An 18,712-nucleotide genomic window follows, 5' to 3' on the forward strand; every position below is an offset into this window, starting at 1 on the left:
TTATTTGGCCATCTAGTTCTCACTCCCAAATGATTAGACCCTGTATTTTTAGTCCTCGGCATAGCTCTCCTAAAGAGCAGCTGCAGGAGGTCATCGGCACATCAGGAAGACCCTGACATTCAGAGGGGCATCTACACATGAGCTGATTAGGGACTAGGGATGGAGTGCAGAGAAAACTGGTCCTGATGTTGTTCTATTGGAATGAATGTAAACACTTTTTACAGCTACAGCCAAGTGTGGACCTGAGATTCTTTTCTAAGAAGGAAAAAATAAAAAAAAAAAAATGAAACAAACCAAAGAGTAAATTGTGTTTATAAAGACGGCTGTTTAAATTAGTTTAGCCTGTACAGTTATTCAAACGGTCTGAACTTACCTTTTTTTTTTTTTTTTTTTTTGAAGCAAACATGAAAACCATTATTTATGGAAAGTTTAAATTTCACATAACACATGCTCTGTGTGTGGTGTTCTTTTTCTTTTTTTGACTATTTATTTTATTGTGTTTTTAATTTAACCTTGGCTTTGCTAAAGATACTATATGTTCTTGGGAAGAGAGATGCTTTGAGGAGGTGAGACTTGAACCAACAACAAAAAAGGGGAAAAAAAGAGTCTCTGTTTCCATGCTTTTAAGATTAGTTCCTTGTCCTTCTGTATCTTTCACTGGTAGATGTGGTCTTTCCAGATGTGTCCTGAGGTTCCCACTGTACTCTTCTCTCTGCCCTGATTGGCCAATGCCTCCACCCTGTCATCAAGCACATACATCTGTCCTGTCCTTGAGCCATTCTGTCACTGACACTTTCCAGGGAACTTTATATTTGATCACCATGTTGTCATTTCCAGCATTTGAGATTGGGTTTTTCTTCCACGCTCCCCATTAGTCCCATATCTGGCGTTACTGTCTCTGTTTAATTCAGCTATTTGTAATCTCAGTTGGGAGATTATCTTTTTGCAGTGTAGGCTAGGCTAGCCCCAAACTTCAGCTCCTCAGTTCTCTATCTCCCACGTGTTGAGATTACAGGGCTCTGTTTTTATTTTGTTTTTAATAGGAAATAAATCAGGTACTCTAGGCCTGCAGTATCTGTACCTACAGTATCTGTATCCAGACACATTTTAGTAGAAAAGACCAAATTAGACCATGAAAGAAATCAGCAGGGTCATTATTTTCAGATATTGGCAGTACATAAGCAATCAATAGTACTTGAGTGACAGAGTGGGATGTCAGTGAGACAGTCCTTGAGCAGGTGACTGAGATTACACCTGAATAGTAGACACAGGCGCTATGAAATGCAGGGCTGGCTAACCATTACTCCATGTCTGCTGCCTCACGGGACTCACTTAATCTAGGTTGCTCTGGAGTTTTCCCACTGCCCTCCTTCAGGTTGCCTTGAGGACAGCTTCATCCTCTGATGTTGTAATTACCATTTGGATTTCCTGCTACCTTCTCCCCACTAACCTATAAATAACATATGCCCTGGGAATCATATCTTTCTAGCATTGGGCTCATAAACCAGAACAGATAGTTGTGGAATCCACCACAACTTAGACTTAGACTTGACTTCAGAGTCTCTGTGAATTGAAGCAGATTGACTTCTGTTACTTATTTTTATTTGGCTATCTGTCCTTCCCATCTCTGTATGCCAAGTTGTTTTCCTCTTTGTATTTCTGAGGTGTGGGCTTTACTACACAATAAAAATGTCCCTTTCCTCACCTTATTGAAGACAACATCATCCATCTAGTTGATGAAGAGTAGAATTTATCTTTACTAGTTCCCTCACTACTGTCTGACATATCCAGTTTTGTAGCTCCTGTGTTTCCCAGCCTTGTTGTGTTTTCACTGTTTACCACCAATTCTAGTCCAAGGTAGCACTGTTCTTTTCTTGTACCAGTGCAACAATGTATTAACCCATCATACTCCTTCCTTATGTCTATTATTGATGCAGAAGTCTAATGCTTCTTCAAACTCCAGCTGAGTTGTAGAAGTCCTTCTACTTAAACACTGTAGTTCAAATGTATAATCCAAACAGTAAACAAATGCCTGGATACATATGTACATATATACATCCTGAAGAAAAGTTCACTCATCCTCACCTTCTCTTAGAAGGTGCTCTGTATACTTCCAGTTGTAAGTGTCTCCTGGTTGCCCTTCTTATGACCTATTATTCCCTATTGTGTGTTGAACAAAGTAGGACTAAATCTAGCTGACCTAGCTAGTGAGTACTTACAGGCACACTGGCAAGCTAACACAAGCACTGTGATGATCTTGTCGGTGTTCAAGGTGGTACCAGCAATGTGTAGTACCAGGCAACTGACTGACTTAATGATCTCCGTGACTAAGGCATGGAGAAGGAAACTGACAGCCTTGCTGCCTTGTAACAGTTTGTCCCCTTCTTGTCTTTGCAGAATATGAGTTGGAAGTAAAGAGGGTGCAAGACATTCTTTCGGGAATAGAGAAACCACAGGTATGTCTTCCGGACCTCTTGGCAAGAACAGCATGTCCTTAAGTATTTCCAATGTGCTTTTATTTTGCCACAACACCAGTAAGCAGAAGGACCCCTTCCCATTGCAAATTTTAATAAGCTTGAAATGGTAGTCAGTTATTAACAGACCATGAAAATCTAGAACAGGTTTCTGTGTAGTCACCTATGAAATGCCACCTTTGTGCAGATGTTCTGAATTCCATTAGATGCATCCATTAGATTGTCATGGGTCTACAGAGCAGTTTGTTCTTGGTAATTTCTTGTTACTTTTGTAAAGGAAAGAATAATAGATTTTGAAACCCTCAAAAATCCCAGGTATTTCCTTAGGTAGATTTCAGAACAGTATTAATATATTAGATGACATTGGGTACAATAGCAAGAAAAAGATGGGGGGGAGCTGGTAATGTTGTAAGATTTAAGTTTCATTTTCAAGGTGTTTTGAAACGCAGCTAGAAATTTATAATGTTGATTCAACCTTTTTGTCTGAGCTAAAGCCAAAGTTTTGGGGATTGTTTTCCTGGCTGAATTGGAAAATCTTGATTCTTGGTGTATAATAGAGACTGGGTTTTTTTTTTTTTTTTTTTTTTTTTTTTAAACAGACTCCACATTGACCTCAGGGGCACAGTTGGATTAAACCAATGGGCATAGGTGTGCTAGAAGGTGGACACTATAGGCACTTGTGAGGGACCTTGCTGGATACTTGAGGAGTCTGAACTCATTATGCTTAGGTCAAACAATCATTGTAAGTTCCCAGGCTAAGGTGCTGAATAACCAGGGCTGCATTTACAGACTGATCCAAGTTGGCAGATGAGTTGGAACAAAAGGGTGGGCCCGGGGAGTGGGGGGATGTTAGGAATCCTCACACTCCTCATAGTCCACAGGAATGTGGTACAGGAGTCAGACAGATTAGGTGGTCCCATCCAATGTGGCAAGGAAGGCCAGATATTAGGTCTGTTCTAAAGATAAATTGATTAAGTTATTACCTATTTGATACCGAATGTCACATGTAGCTGGGCTTTTAGCATCAGAGCATCCCTTTCACCAGCTTTCCCAGTTGTTGCCCTTAGGTGGGTTGTCCTCATGGTGTGCAGTACCTCTGGTAGTACCTCTAGTCTCACTGTGGCCTGGATGTATCCCTGCCATTGCTCGGGAACGTCTTGCTCTCAAGGGATTTCTGAAGGGCTCTTCTAGCTACCTACTGTACTTCTGGTAGGGTAAATTCATTTTAGGTTCCTTTTGTATTTTTATGGTCGTTCCTGGGCATGTTAGGTCTGTTTCACTTGCAGATCATCCAGAAAAATCAATACAGCACACAGTTGGACATGTCTGGTGGAGAAGGTGCTATGGAAACAGGGGGGCCAAGAGCAGGAATGGGCGACTGTAACCATAGAGATGAAGTTCACATTGTAGACACAGCAGCAGATGGGGGCGGGTAGAGAGAGGTAAAGAGCAGGGAGAGGTTTAGAAAAGGGTTAAGGGGCTGGGGTGGGAAAAAGCTTGCTCTGCAGATGTGTGGATCTGAGCTTGGATCTCAGCACCCATACAAAAATGCAAAACAACCAAATAAACAACCCAAGTGTGATGGAACACCTGTAATCTAAGCACAAGGGGACAGAGACCAGTGGTTTCCAGGGCTTGCTGGCTGACAGGTGCAGCTGAAACAGTAAGCCCCAGATTCAGTGAGAGAACCTGTCCCAGAAATTAAGGCAGAAGGCTGGAGATACAATTCAACCAGTAAGAGTACCAATTGCTCTTGCATAGGACCCAGGTGGCTTCCCAGACTGAGGCAGGAGGTGGCTGGCTGGCACACTTCCTTAGACCTGGTACACATCTTCTGCCTGGTGACAGCTGCTCATTCCCCAGCACAGCCACTCATTTGCGTAGTTTTCTCTCTCCCATCTTCTTTCTAAAGTTCTTGTGCATGATTGTTCCTTAGTCTTTGTGCACCCCAAACCTAACTGTCACTATCCTTGACACATATTGAACCCTTGACAACTATTGCTGGAGAAACATCTTACAGACATATCTAGATTCTGATGGGTAGAACAGCTGTCTCCAGACTAGCCAGTGAGGAGGAAGGCAAGGGACAGAGGATGTCACTGTGCCAGGCAGCAGCTGGGAGGGAGTGGCCATGCCTCTTGAGTTTGTACACTGTATGGCTGTTATCTATCTCCCTGACCTTGGCCAATGTTTAGATCCTTCCTGATGTAAATTGAGGTGTCTCACTGTCTTCATCTTTTAAAGTTAATGTAATAAAAATGATGTGGAGATTTAAAGGGGGAGTTTTATGCTTTGTTAGAGTACTTAGAAGAGGCTTTCCTTCCTAGTTTGTAGCATGTGGTCAGGCAAGAGAGCAGCTCTGTACTACACTCAGAGATGAGAAACTCACCAGGCTTCCCTCCCGGTGAATCCGAGCTGCCGAAGAAGGTTGGGCCCATAATTGGGAAGAGCCATTCTTCCTTCTTTTTCCTTTCCACTTCATCTTATGCCAACTCTGAGTGATGTGATTTTTCTTTGCAATTCGTGCTACTGATGCAAGTGGCATCTGGGGCTTGCAGATCCCAGTCACCTTGCTGTAACCTTGGGCACCCCAAACTGAGCGAGTCATCTACTGTTCCCTAAAAGAAATCCAAACACTTGGCCAGTTTCATCAAGTCTGTCTATTGATACACAAGGTATTTGTCCTGCAGCTCTGAACTTGGGTATCTTGGGGACTTGACAGTCATGGCCACTGCTGTACCTGAGGTGGGAAGCTCTAATGCTGCCCTCTGTGTGGCTTAGTAATTACCAACATCCTGGTGAGCAGCTGGTTTTCAGGACAGTAATGGCATATAACCTACAGCTGGGGTTTTGTGCCTGTTTCCATCGGCCAGTGTTGCCTGTGAAGAAACAATTGATTTGTCAGTGCAGAAGTGAGACCTAGGAGGAACACTTCCTTGAGAGCTGTCTGGGAACAGAGCTGAGGCACGCAGCACGTCACATGCTGGAAAAGCAGATGATTCGGGAGTTGTGGGTTTGAGTATCTGTCGGATACCATTTCCTCTGCTATGTGCTTTTCTTTTGGGTTATTCATTGTGAAGGCTGCTGTAGAAGTCAGACCTTCACCAGATTGAAGGGCCTCCCACATAACTATATTCTGAGAATAAAAAGTAAATAAATGCAGTTTTACTGACTAGTTCAAACACTGCTCAGAAGGGGCAAAGAGAAAGGCTGTAAGGATTGTTATAAGTTAATACACTTAATAGTCCACACAGTTAGAATCTGTAGTTTTAAATACATAGGAAAGACTGAGCTGCACCCATTGAGGAGCCAGTTAGAAGTAGATAGTTTCATAAGCCCTCAAGGCATTTTTAGACAGTTGACTGATCCCTATGCAGACTTAGGTCACACATTTCCCAGAGACCCTTTGTATGTATTACCTTTGTCCATAATACAGAACTAATCACTGCTTCTGCCACTGTTGCTCATGGTGGCCAACCCCTTCAAATGCCCTAAAAGCTAGTGTATTTAGAGGAACTGTCTGTAACCATAGTGGTCACTGCAGTGAACAAAAGAGCAGCATTCTGGGTGACCCTGTGATCAGCACTGGCAAGAAAGGTTGGGCACAAAGAGAGGTGTTGGCATTGTGAAGTTCACAGACACGTAGATACCTGTTGTGGGTTGACCCCCAGTTCCGATCTCATTGTACCACCCTAGCCTTGACCCATTCGATGTAAATACATCTGGGACCAAGGGTTGACCAAGGGTGTTATTGTCTTCAAAGACGACAACTATAGTTTCCTGGAGTCCACCTGGAAGTAGAAGTGACTTCCAAGTCCAAAGGGATGCCCAGCACTCTTTCCTACAGGATGCCAGTGGCCATCAGAGCTTGAGGGAGGAATTCATAGGAACATCTGTCCTCGGGAAGCAGTGCTGATTTCCCAGAATGCACTTGTGTTGGGAAGGCTCTTAGCAGGGTTGCTTTTCCACTAGTGCCTACATATAGGCTGGCTCATCTTCTAGGGAGAAGTAAACACTATCTAAGCTGGCACTTCTAGGCTCATTTAAATAACTAAATCTTCAAGGAGGAACATATGTTTGAGCAGTTGATAGGAAAGGTGAAGTGTGAAGGGTGTGAATTTATGAATGTGTGTGTTTGCCATCTGGAGGCCTGGCTTTCACCAGACTGTTTGTAGATGTGCAAGTTCACACCACTCATCGTAGAGTAGGTGTCACTACCCACTGGAATCATGGAATGGTGCAAGGCAGTCACTTATCACCTCAGCAAGTGTCTACCAGGTAAGGGAGCCTCCTCTTCTTAATGGAAGCTGAACCTTCCATAATGAAACAGCACCTTTGGAATTAAAGTTACAGAAATACTCTATAGCTCAGGATTACTCAAGCAGGTATACAGATGAATTTTATATTCTATATGAGAAACTGTCTGAAAAGTTAATTGAAGAAATCAGCCAACAAGAGATCAATGCCCCAGCAGTGGAATAACCACCCAGGGGACAGAAAGTGTGGCCAGAGCACACGAGCCAGTGGACACTGAAGACCGTTCACAGACTGCCCCGGCCTGCCCCCAGTGCTCTGCAGTGCCTGTCTGCCCTTGTGCATCTTGTATTCATTTCTTGTCTTGTTGCTTTGACAAAGTGCCTGAGCAAGGCAGCATAAGGGAGGAAGGGCTCATAGTGACGCAAACTTTGAAGTACTGTAGTCCACCAAAGGTGGGACATGGTGGTGGCAGGAGCAGAGGCAGCTGGTCAGAGTGCATCCTAGTTAGAAAGCAGGGATGATGAATGTTGGTACTTGACTCATTTCCTCCTTTTTATCCAGTCTGGGACACTGGCTCATTGATTGGTGCCACCCACATTCAGACTCATCCCACCTGCATGAACCTGATCTAGATAAACCTTCACAAACATGCCAGGGGCTTATTTGTCTCTTTGTAGAGCCTGTCAGTTTCACAGTCTCTTGTAATTATTCCCCGGGCTCTGTGAACCTGGACACTATGTCCTGATCCATTTCTCCAGAGCTCTCACAAGGGCACTGTGACTACTCCTGTGGAAACAAAGGCAGCATTTGACCTGGGTTTACAAGTTTGTTAAGCCCAGGGCAGTGGGAAAGACCAAAACTGGGGCAGGAGAGGACCATGGAGGTTGTGGACAGTCAGTCTGCAGATCAGAGGCCAGGGTAGTTCCTGGTCCCACATTCTGGCCCATTAGTTGGTGTAGTTCAGTGGAAGGCTGGCAGCAAGAGGGCTGCAGTCTGGAGCCCCAGCTGAAAGGCTGGACACTGGTCCTTTGATGATCTCTCGCGTGTCCAAAGAGTCAGAGACATTATACATCTGTATGTGTTGTGCTACCTCTTTGGGAAACTGAATGGAGCCAGGTGGTAGTGGTGTATGCCTTTAATCCCTGCACTGGGGACAAAGATGCAGTCAGATTTCTGTGAGCATGAGGCCAGCATGGTCTACAGAGTGAGTTCCAGGAAAGCCAGGGACACAAAACAAAACAACAAAGAAACTGAATGTACCATATTCTCTCTGATTTAGTTTTTATTTGACAAACACTTATTTAGCAGCCACTGTGCATCATTGAATATGACTTAGTTTGTGCCCTTTGGGAGAGCTAGAGTCCGTCAGGTTGCGGATGTGATTAATAGTGGTGGCAGTCTCTACTGAGCAGAGGCGTGATACTGAGTGGATCACTTCACATGCATCAAGGCTCCGTGGTGGCAATGAGCAAAGTTCTCCTGTGGTCTCAAAGGATGAAGAGGGATCTGACTAAATGTGCCATGGTGCTATATCTATACAGAACAGAAAGTATATAGAAGAAATGTCTGCTAAAATTGAAATAAGTAGCAGAATGAATAACAATGCTCAACATTTGTCTCCCTATCCACCATTTGTGCTTTCAAATTATTTTGAGTATATAGATTTCCATTGTTTATATTGACCAGATAGTGGCAAAATAAGAGAACACTGTAGGGACTGCATGGTGGTGTATCCCACCTAGAGCCAAAGTAGGCAGCTATAAAGACAGGGTGAACACTAAGCTTTAGCATTTATATTGAGTCTCACTCCTTTGTTCATTTAATGAGTTACCCAGACCAGGACCCACGTTGTAATAGTCTCTAAAAAAAAAAATTAAAGTTTGAAAGTGCCATTGTTAGATTTTTATTAAAGAATTAGGCCTAGTTGCACGTGCTTTCCTCCCCCCACCTTTCTCCTACTTCTCTCTCCATTCACTGCCCCCCCACTTCCCCTGAGCCCTGGGGGACTTGTCCCTCCCCCCTTCTGTGAGGGACTTTATATGAATCTCTTAGAATATACCTTGTATCCTAGTTTCTCTGGTGGTGTGAATTATAGGCTGGTGATCCTTTGCTCTAAGTCTAAAATCCATAAATGAGTGAGTACATACCATGTTCCTCTTTTTGTGACTGGGTTATCTCATTCAGGATGGTTTCTTCAAGTGCCCTCCACTTGCCTGTGAATTTCAAGATTCCATTATTTTTTCCTGCAGAGTAGTATTCCATTGTGTAGATATGCCACATCTTCTTTATCCATTCTTCAGTTGAGGGGCCTCTAGGTTGCTTCCAGGTTCTTGCTATTACAAATAATGCTGCTATGAACATAATTGAGCAGATGTCTTTGTTGCATGGCTGTGGATCCTTTGGGTATATGCCTAAGAGGGGGATTGCCTGGTCCTGTGTCAGGGTAGGAATAGAAGACAGGAGAGAGAGACAGAGAGAGACAGAGAGAGAGAACATAAAAGAGGGAGCCATTATTAGTTTGAAGAGAAAACAGAAAGGTCTAGAGGCTTACAAGACTGCTGCCAACTAACAATTTGAGCATCCATGTAAAGGCTACCATAAATGCCCTTCCCGGATAGTGAGATCAACAACTAACTTATCCATGGAGCCCTCATCTAATACCTGTTGGGAACAGAAGCAAACACCCATACCTAAACACTGAGTCAAACTAGAATCCAGATGCAGAGGGAGAGGACAAGACCAGGTTGCAGAAACACATAGATACAGCTGACCTAAACAAGGAGGAGCTAACGGGCCCCCAGACTGATAGATGGGAATCCAGCATGGGACTGACTCAGGCCCCACTGAATATGGGTCTCAGCCAGAAGGACTGAGCAGTCTAAGAGACCTCAGACAGTGGAACCAGGATGTATCCCTGGTGCACAAAAGGACCTTGTGGACACATTCCCCATGGAGGGATACTCCCTTAACCTAGAGACAGGAGAGAAGCTCTAGTCCCCACTTCAAATGACCTGACAGATCTACATGATCCCACCTAGATAGCATTGCCCTACAAGTGGAATGGGTGTGGGGGGATGGGAGGGGAGTGTAGTCAGGGTGCTTGGAGGGGACAGAGAGGGTAAGAGAGAGGGAAGTAGGGAGGGAGTGAAGGAGAGGAAACTGGGATCGACATGTAAAATAATGAATTAAATAAATAAAATAAAAAAGAATTAAGCCTAATGCATCAGGTTAGGTTTCTTTAGAAGCAGGCACTAAAACATGGATCGTACAGATACTTATTTGGGAAATGACTTAGAGAGCCTGAGACAGAGGTGCAGCTGAGACCAGGCTGGGAAGGAAGCCATGGCTGGACTTGTTCTAAATGAGCAGATTGGAGCTGTGGGCAGCAGGGAGTGTCCAGCTGTGCCTGAGGAGGGCCTGTAGCTAGAGCAGACACAGCAGTGGTGATTAGAAATCAAGGCACTTGCTGTTTCCTGGGAATACATAGGACTCCAGGGTCTCCATGGGGCCAGTGTTACCTTCACAGGACAGGTCAACAGCCAACCTGGAACTGGAACTTCCAGCCAACCTGGAAGGCCCTAGGAAACACCTTTGCTTACCTTGAAATTGTCAGGTAGTGAGCAGCATGAGTGTTTGTCAGACTCAGTGAGCCTGCGCACTGAGGATGATGCTGCAGGAGCCCAGCATCCTTTGGACATCAGGCCTTTAACAAAAGGGCAATAGATAGGACTTTGACTAAAATTAAAGCTGCCTTGAATTAATTTTTGTGTCATAGTTACTAATAACAAAGCTATGGGCAGCTGTGCCAGAATCATGTGCAATTGGGGAATGCATGTGGACACTTTTAACCCACCCTCTTTTTTTTCAGGTGTCTAATATCCAAGCAAGAGCAGTTGTGCTGTCCTGGGCACCCCCTGTTGGACTGTCCTGTGGACCCCATGGTGGTCTATCCTTTCCTTACAGCTATGAGGTTGCCTTATCTGACAAAGGGAGAGATGGGAAATACAAGATCATTTACAGGTAGTGTATGTTTCCACATGGTTTTCTTTGCTACTACGTTGCATCATTGAAGAGAAAAAGGTGGCAAATTCAAACTATGCAAATTACCTTTTTAGTCAGTAATTTTAAATATTAGTAATCACGGGGCTGAGGGTATAGCTCACTGGCAGAGCACTTGCCTAGCATGCATGAGGCCCTGAGTTCAAGTCTCAGTACTGGAAAGAGGAATAGTAATTATAGTCCCAGGAATTAATTAATTTTGTCCAACTACCTATTCATGAGAAATTAATAATATAGGGCTATATGGTGAAATAAACCTTTTGATTATATGCTAGTTGTCAGTATACTATTAGTAAAAATTTTCTACCAAGGTCTGTTAGGACAAAAAGTGATTAAATTTTTCAGTAAAGACATAATCAAATGGCTGTGAAGTGAGCTACATTAGAGCCGTTTCTTTTTCTAGGCCTGAGTCTTAGTTAGGGTTTCTATTGCTGTGACCTGACCGTGACCACAGCAACTCGTAGAAAGGAAAACATTTAACTGAGGTGGCAGCTCACAGTTCAGAGGTTCAGTCCATTATCATCGTGATGGGGAACATTGCACCAGGGAGCATGGTGGCCTGCAGGCCTACATGGTGCTGGCTACATCCTGAACAGAGGGCAGCAGGAAGTGTGCTGTGACACTGGACAATATTTGAGCACAAAGACCTCAAAAGTGACACACTTTCTCCAACAAGACCACACCTACTTCAACAAAGCCACACCTTCCAGTATTGCCACTCCCTATGAGCTTATGGGGCCAATTATGTTGATGCTATCACAGCCTGTCTTTTGAAAGCTACACTATTTTTTGGTTCTGTTTCACCCTGCCTTTTACCCTCTGTACTGTACTGAAGGTTCCTTTAAAACATTTTGTTAAGAGGCTTTATTAAATGGCTCTGAGTTGAGCTCTCCGAGGGCAAGATTAGCCTCTGTTTTACAGAGTTCCACACATCAGCTGATCTAGTGGTTTATAGCTGTTTTCTAAATGTGGTAAAAATGTTAGGGTCAAGTCCTTTCTCCTTTATATGGTTCACGCTTGCAGAGCAAGAAATCAGAAAGTCAGCTTTATTTGAACTCCTTGTTGGACCTCCCCATGGGTGGCCCTGATGGACTGGGCATGGCAGTGTAACTCCCTCACACAAATCCCATTTGTGTCTCAGCCAGAAGCCTTTCTTTCTCTTCAGTTCTCTTCCCATCGATGCCTTGCAGTGTTGCCCACTTTCTCTTCTACTTTCATGATGTCCTGCCCAGATAAGCCGACTTGTGGACTAGTAAAGAGAAAAAGAGATAAGAAAAGAGCCATTGCAGTGCTGACCCTTCTTCCCATTCTGCTCTGACATCTCTTCCTTGGTCCCTGCTATGTCCCCTGACTTTCCTGCACCTGCTCTCACCCTGAATCATCAGATGTCTTCCCCGTAGAGCCACACCAGAGGCCATGCCATCACTCCTTTCCAAGAGCACTCTAGAGATTGCCTTCTTTGTTTGGAATAAAACCTCAGTTTTGTGCTCTGGCTCTCAATCATTTTATTCTATTTTTTTAAAAAATACACATTTAGATATGCATTGGAAAAGAATAAAGCCTTCCACCTCTTCACTCAGATATTAGAGATGGGATAGGTGTCTTGCTTTATTACCCAGGCTGGTGAAGAACTCATGTAATCCTCATCCCTCAGACTTCCCAGGAGCTAGGACTACAGGGATAGAGTTCGGGTGCACACCACTGCCCTTGGCTAGATACATCCCATTGATTTGAGATAAACACTGATGCTGACAGCTAGAGTCCCGGGTACCCCAAGGATCTAGGTATGCAATAGAGTGCAGACTGTGGCTTAGGTTTGGAAGCCTGTCTTTGCTGGAAGGGAGCACTTACCCTTCAACTTCATTTGTTGGGATCTGTTGATTCTTTAGGTCTCCCCCACACTTCCAGTAGATGCTAAAAGTCTCAACGACTGTGCTGTCTTTGTCATGTCTATCTAGTTGTGCAGCTCACAGAACATTTTCAGTTGCAATGCAAGCCAAGCTTCAGAGCTGTAGGCTAAGTGTGGACATAGCTTCTGGTTTGAAACTTAGAACAACTTTATTTGGGAGAAGTTCAGATGTAGCAAACATTGGGTATAAAGATGGATGCAATGTGTGCAGGTATCTTCTATACATATGTTTCTATCACTAACCTTTTACTATATTAAACTTACTAGCTGTGTCTTTTTCTCTTCTACATGAATTTCTTTACTTTCAGACATCACAATCTTTTACCACTAGGTATTTCATGTTTTCTGAGCACAAGGATATTTTTATAGATAGCCATGTTGTAATTATCAGTTTTGTTAATTATCAGAACTAATTCTAGTTTTGCCAACTGACTTTATGAATCTCTTGTTCTGAAAACTGAGTTAGTGTTGTTATTCCTTCAGGATAGTGCCAAATAATTCACTTAGTTGCCCAGTCTCTTTTAATATGTCACTTGATAATTTTGAAGAATGAGGAATAAGGTATGGATACACACACATGCCATCCATTTAAAAAAAAAAAAATTAAATCAGGGTTTTGCTATATCTTTCTCTTGCCTGGCCTTGAACTTATGGTTATCCTGCCTCAACACCCTAGTTCCGGATTCCAGGTATGTGTGACCACACCTGGCCTTTTGGGCACAATTAAACAGAATATGCCTTATTTTGTTTCTTTATCACTTAGATTGAGGCAGTTTCCCCTTTGGCTCACAGAAGTGGTTTTACTTATGTCTGTTCCTTGGGATCCTGGGTTGAACTATAAATACATTGCGGAGAGGGGGGGCCGCTGCTGAGGGCATTGGGGTTCTTGCAAGGGGAAGTCTGGGAGCCACCTTTTAGACAGCTGCCATGTTTTCTTGCAGGCCTGCCTCTCTACTTATTTACTTTGATGTCTTGGTTTAGAGAATCATAAGACACATAAAACTTAATTGACTTTGTTGTTTCTTAGATCTGAGCAGCATCATTCAAAGGAATCTGGTTTTCTATTTTAAAAAAGACAACCACCAAATAGGGTTTATTTCTGGGTTTTAGTGAAGGCAGACTTAGTAGTATTTGAGTTACTGTTGGCAAATGTCTGTGAAACCCTGTCCCAAAGCTGCTTTGACGTTAAGATCAGTATTAAACTAACCAATCTTTTGTCTTTGCAGTGGAGAAGAATTGGAATGCAACCTGAAAGATCTCAGGCCTGCCACTGACTACCACGTGAGGTAAGTTAGAAATCACCCCAGGAAGTAGATGTAGAGCCCATGTCACCAACGTGCATCCATGCCTCCTTTCCAATGGACTGAATGGCACCTCCCCCTGAATGTGTGGGCCCAGAGCCATGGCCATTTGTTCACATTCTGTACACAGAGCACAGCAAGTTTGAGGACCCAGGGCTGCTCTGGAACAAATAAGGGAGGTGTTCTAAACAGCATGTTTATTTTTAAAAATTAATTTTAGGGCTGGGGAGCTGACTCAGTCAGTAAAGTGAACTACGTTGTCTCAAAGAGTAGCAATTAAGGTAAATGCCCAACATCCATCTCCGGGTTCCCCCTTGCCCCACAAAACAATAACAATGATTTTTATAAAAGCTTCTAAGATCTATTGGATGGCATGGCTTAGCATATAATGTCTTCTTAGCATACATACATACATACATACATACATACATACATACATACATCAAGGGTGTGTTTGTGTTTTACCATAGAGTCATCAGTGGCTCATCATAGATAGAACCTCTGTGTTCAGACCCAATGACAGGAATAGGCTTTCCTGTGTTAGAACAGTTTTGGGTCTTAAAAGCCAGTAGATTTTGAAATAGGCAAATAATGCAGAGATGAATTATCTCTGATGTGAATAAACCCATTTTGACCAAGCAGAAGCCCTTGTAGAGTGACCTATAGTTTGCAAATCCTCTGTGGTTCTTCTGAGGTCCATGATGTGACCCCAGCAGACAGAACTAGCTGGTTTATGTGAAGCCTGGCCATCCTGATAGAGCACCCTGAGATCCAAATTGCTTGGAGCCCATCTCAGTACTTAATGGTGCATCCATCCATCCAACTAGGCAGACTTCTAAATGTTAGTTTCCAAGTTCAGCAGAAAATAAATGAAGCCCTTGTGACTGAATGGAGACAGAATAGCCTGGTTGGAGGCTAAAGTTCTTTCTATTGCTGGAGATTCTTTCTAGCATGGTTCAGCAGCAGATTAGCCCCCAAATAAACACACAGACACTATATTAATTATAATCTGATGGCTGATGGCTCAGGATTCTTACTAGCTAGCTTTTTCTTAATTATTAACCCATAACTACTAATTATGTATTTCTACATGGCCTTATCTTACCTGAAAATGCCTGGCTTGTCCTGTCTTCCTGGTCTTTATACGGCATCTCTTCTCTCCCCAGAATTCTTCTAGTTTCCTAGTCCTACCTATCTTCCTGCTTCTACTGGCCAAACAGTGTTTTATTCGTCAACCAATAAAAGAAACATATAAACAGAAGGACATCCCCCATCAAATTCTAGTTTAGTTCTACCATAAATCAGCTGTTTTAATTTCAACGTCAATAAAAATTCTACGGCCTGGTTTTCTCTTTAACAGAAGTGATGTGAATGTGATGGATAGAAACTCCTAAAACCAAACCTGAGTTCAGTTTCACACACTGGAAGGAGGGACTGACTCCATGAGCTGTCCTCTGACATGTGCACACATGCACGCATGCACACATACAGAGAGTAATCATTTAATTAAATGTGGAAACGTAAAGAGAGAGAAAGAAAAGTGTGCTATTGTACACATGCAATCCCAGCACTTGAGAAGTTCAAGGTCATCCTGGGCTACATAGGGAATTGGAGGCCAGCCTGGCAAATGAGATCCTCTTTCAAATGGGGAAAGGAGGGAAACATGCATTGAGGTTGCAGTGTGCTCATTAGGGACATATGTGCTCTAAACTTGGTTATTCTATGTCATCGTAGTGACCATCTGTCTGGCATTGTGTGGTATATGTGAACTCTACTGCCACAGCTACTTCTGTTTAAACCAGAGCCTTGTGGTTCTGGATCCTTAGCTTCCACACAGATACTTCAGACATCACTCAAAAGTGTATTTGTAAAGCTAGGATGAAAACCAAAACTGCTGAACCATTCTTCAAGTGGTCAGTTGAACAAACTGGAAGAGTTACCACCATGATACTCATGGAGTGCAGTCCATTTCATGGTTAGCACATGTGGGTTTCCCCTTCACTCCCTGCTTTCATGGGTTATCGTTGGTGCTTTACCCAAGGGTTATTTTGTTAGTTTCCTGTTCCTTTCATGCCTTACAATACTCTCAAGAAACTTGAATGTCATGACAAATCTGCCCTTTCTCATATGGAGGAAACTCGGAGAACATTTGATAACTGGATCTTTTTGTAACAGTAATTATTTTTTTAAATTGTAAGCACATCATTTATCCCTTCCCTTTCTACCTTCCAGCCCCTTCCATATACCTCACTTAACTCTCAAATTCATGGCCTCTTTTTCTTTACTTGTTGAGTTATGTAAATATCCTAAATATGTCACTACAACTTTCTCAGTCCATATAACGTTAATTGCATGTGTATGTGTTCCCAGGGCTGACCCCTTGGTATTGCATGGCAACTGGGGAGGCCGTTCCCTGAGGAAGATTACTTCTGGCTCTCAGCATTCCTTAGTTGCTCACAGGCTGTTGTCTAGGGCCGAGGCCTCTTGAGTTCTCTACCTCCAAGATTGCATGTCTGTATTGTTTAGGAAGCCATGTTGTGAGTCTTCAGGGGTGTAGTGCCCCTGCCCCTGATATTTCTAGAGGACAGTCTCATGGGAAACTCCCTGTGCCTCTGGCTCCCTGACCCTGCACTTCTGAACTGAGTCCTTAGCCTAAGGTTCAGGAATTGTGTTCTTAGATGCATCACATGATCTCTTGTTTTCTGCATTTTGATCAGTTGTGGTTTTCGGTAATATTCTATAATGATACAGCAAACTTGCAAAGTTCCAGGAGTATGTATCAATAGCAAATTCAGTAGTCACTGCAGAGGACTGCGTGGAAATATTATTTGCTGTGGAAGACCTGTATCACCCAACAGCCCACAAAAGGAGAGCTAAGCCCCTGACCCCCTTCATTAGGAATTTAGAAACGTCACCTGGCTACAAGCCCGTGGAGCTAAGACAACCGGGATATTTCTTCTAACAGCATAAAATGGGCTATGTTTTCCTTTCCTGATGTTATTTTTTGTTTGTTTTGCTGTTTGGAGAAAGGGTCTGTGTGGCCAGGGATGAGTTGACTTGCTTTTCTGCCTGATACCTCCCATGTGCTAGGATGACAGGTGTGGGCCACCACACCCGGTTTATGTGGTGCTCAGCATTCTGAGCCACAGTCCCCCTTCCAATTCTTAACATTGAAATTTTCATTGAGACCAACAGACATCTTGGCACATAAATATTTCATTCCTAAATTAATTGCATGCTGAAGTTACATGTAGGCCTTGTTGCTTTGTTTTCATGTGCAGAATAATGGGCTTCATTGTGATATTTTCGTTTATCATTGTACTTTGTTCATACTCAGCCCCATTTCCTTTTCCTGTCCCCATCTCTTCTCACTGGTTCTCTTCCTCTGCCTCAGATTTTTTTTTTTTTTTTTTCTGCTCTGGTTTTATCCTACCCACAGATTGTCTGATATCTTTTCATACTGCTTTTTCTCATTTTTGATCCTTCTCCCCATGTGAGTACTGATAGGATACAACAAAACTGTTTTCTACATAGAGAGTTCTTCTCCAGATGGAATCTTAGCACAAATTGCCTGGTGGTTGGTCTTGGGTACCTGGCCAGGAACAGCTCTTGCCTTTGGTCACCCCTCAAATCAATGGGGTTTACTGGGACCAGGACATCCTCTAGGCCGTGCTATCAATTATGTGCTATTTTTATTGACATCTGCCATCTGAGCCATGTGCCATGTGGAAAATTATGTTCAAACTCATTTGAAGTTTAAAAAGTTTCTTTTTCTTTGTTTTCCCTATAAACATATATGTGGTATTTCTACAAGTCTGTTCTACCACGTTGTCATTGCTATTACTGTTGTGATTGAAGCAAAAATATCTTTATGTAATGTATACATATATTTGTAAAATTTAGGTCTTTTCTTGGAGTTTTGTTAAAATAGTCATTTTAATTAACTAATCTAATGTTTAAAAAGAATCAATTTATAATTATCAAAATATAATTAGTCTTTCTATTAGGAATATAATGTTATGTATTGTATAAAGCCATTAAAATTAAATCTAGCATAGTTGTTAAAGAGAAGGAGTACACTCACACACACATTTCTATATAAATAAATACAAGTCTACAAAGTTTCTTTCCAGGCATTTCTGCCTTAGTTGGCAGATTTATAAGGTTAACAGTGGTGCTGAGGTGACTTTTACTTTGGGAACCTGGGACTCAGACCATAAGTACTGACCCTTGGGACTCCCAGGGCATGGGCTACTGTCATCTGATGGGGGATGCCCTGCTGTACCTATGATTCTCTTAATGACTGATGAATAAAACACTGTTTGGCCAATAGAGGCAGGAAGATAGGCAGGATTAGGAGGCAAGGAGAATTCTGGGAAAGATAGGCTGAGAGAGGCTACAAGGAGACACCATGTAGCAGAGGAAAGAGTAACAGGCCTGGACCCTTCTCCAGTAAGATAAGACCACATGGAAATACTTAGATTAATAGAAATAGGTTAATAATTAAGACAGTGCTAGCCAGTAAGAAGCCCTAGCCATCAGCCAATAGTTTAACAATTAATATAGCATCTGTGTGCTTATTTGGGGCTTGAGGGCAGCAGGACCTGGCAGGACAAGGAACTCCAGCAACAGTCATCACTGTCCTTGCCCCCTTTCTTTTGTCTGTGCTTCAGTCTATAGCAAAGCCTTTAAAAAAACAAATTCCAACTTCA

General features: G+C 42.9%; 1 protein-coding gene across 6 annotated transcripts in view; it reads left to right on the forward strand.

Annotated features, from left to right (window-relative positions):
* The window catches only part of Fndc3b (fibronectin type III domain containing 3B), a 289,153-nt gene that overhangs the window by 195,799 nt on the left and 74,642 nt on the right, over positions 1-18,712 (forward strand). For all 6 annotated transcript variants that reach the window (XR_007834627.1, XM_051185896.1, XM_051185897.1 and 3 more), the window contains 3 exons: positions 2,398-2,456; positions 10,600-10,751; positions 13,926-13,985. Coding sequence is in view for 5 of the 6 variants with exons in the window: in XM_051185896.1 (XP_051041853.1) it covers positions 2,398-2,456; positions 10,600-10,751; positions 13,926-13,985 (271 nt within the window). In the remaining variant the exon portion in view is untranslated. The remainder of the gene's footprint in view (positions 1-2,397; positions 2,457-10,599; positions 10,752-13,925; positions 13,986-18,712) is intronic.

The sequence above is a fragment of the Phodopus roborovskii genome, unplaced genomic scaffold, assembly GCF_943737965.1.
Source record: "Phodopus roborovskii unplaced genomic scaffold, PHOROB, whole genome shotgun sequence".
In the NCBI taxonomy this organism is placed as follows: domain Eukaryota; kingdom Metazoa; phylum Chordata; class Mammalia; order Rodentia; family Cricetidae; genus Phodopus; species Phodopus roborovskii.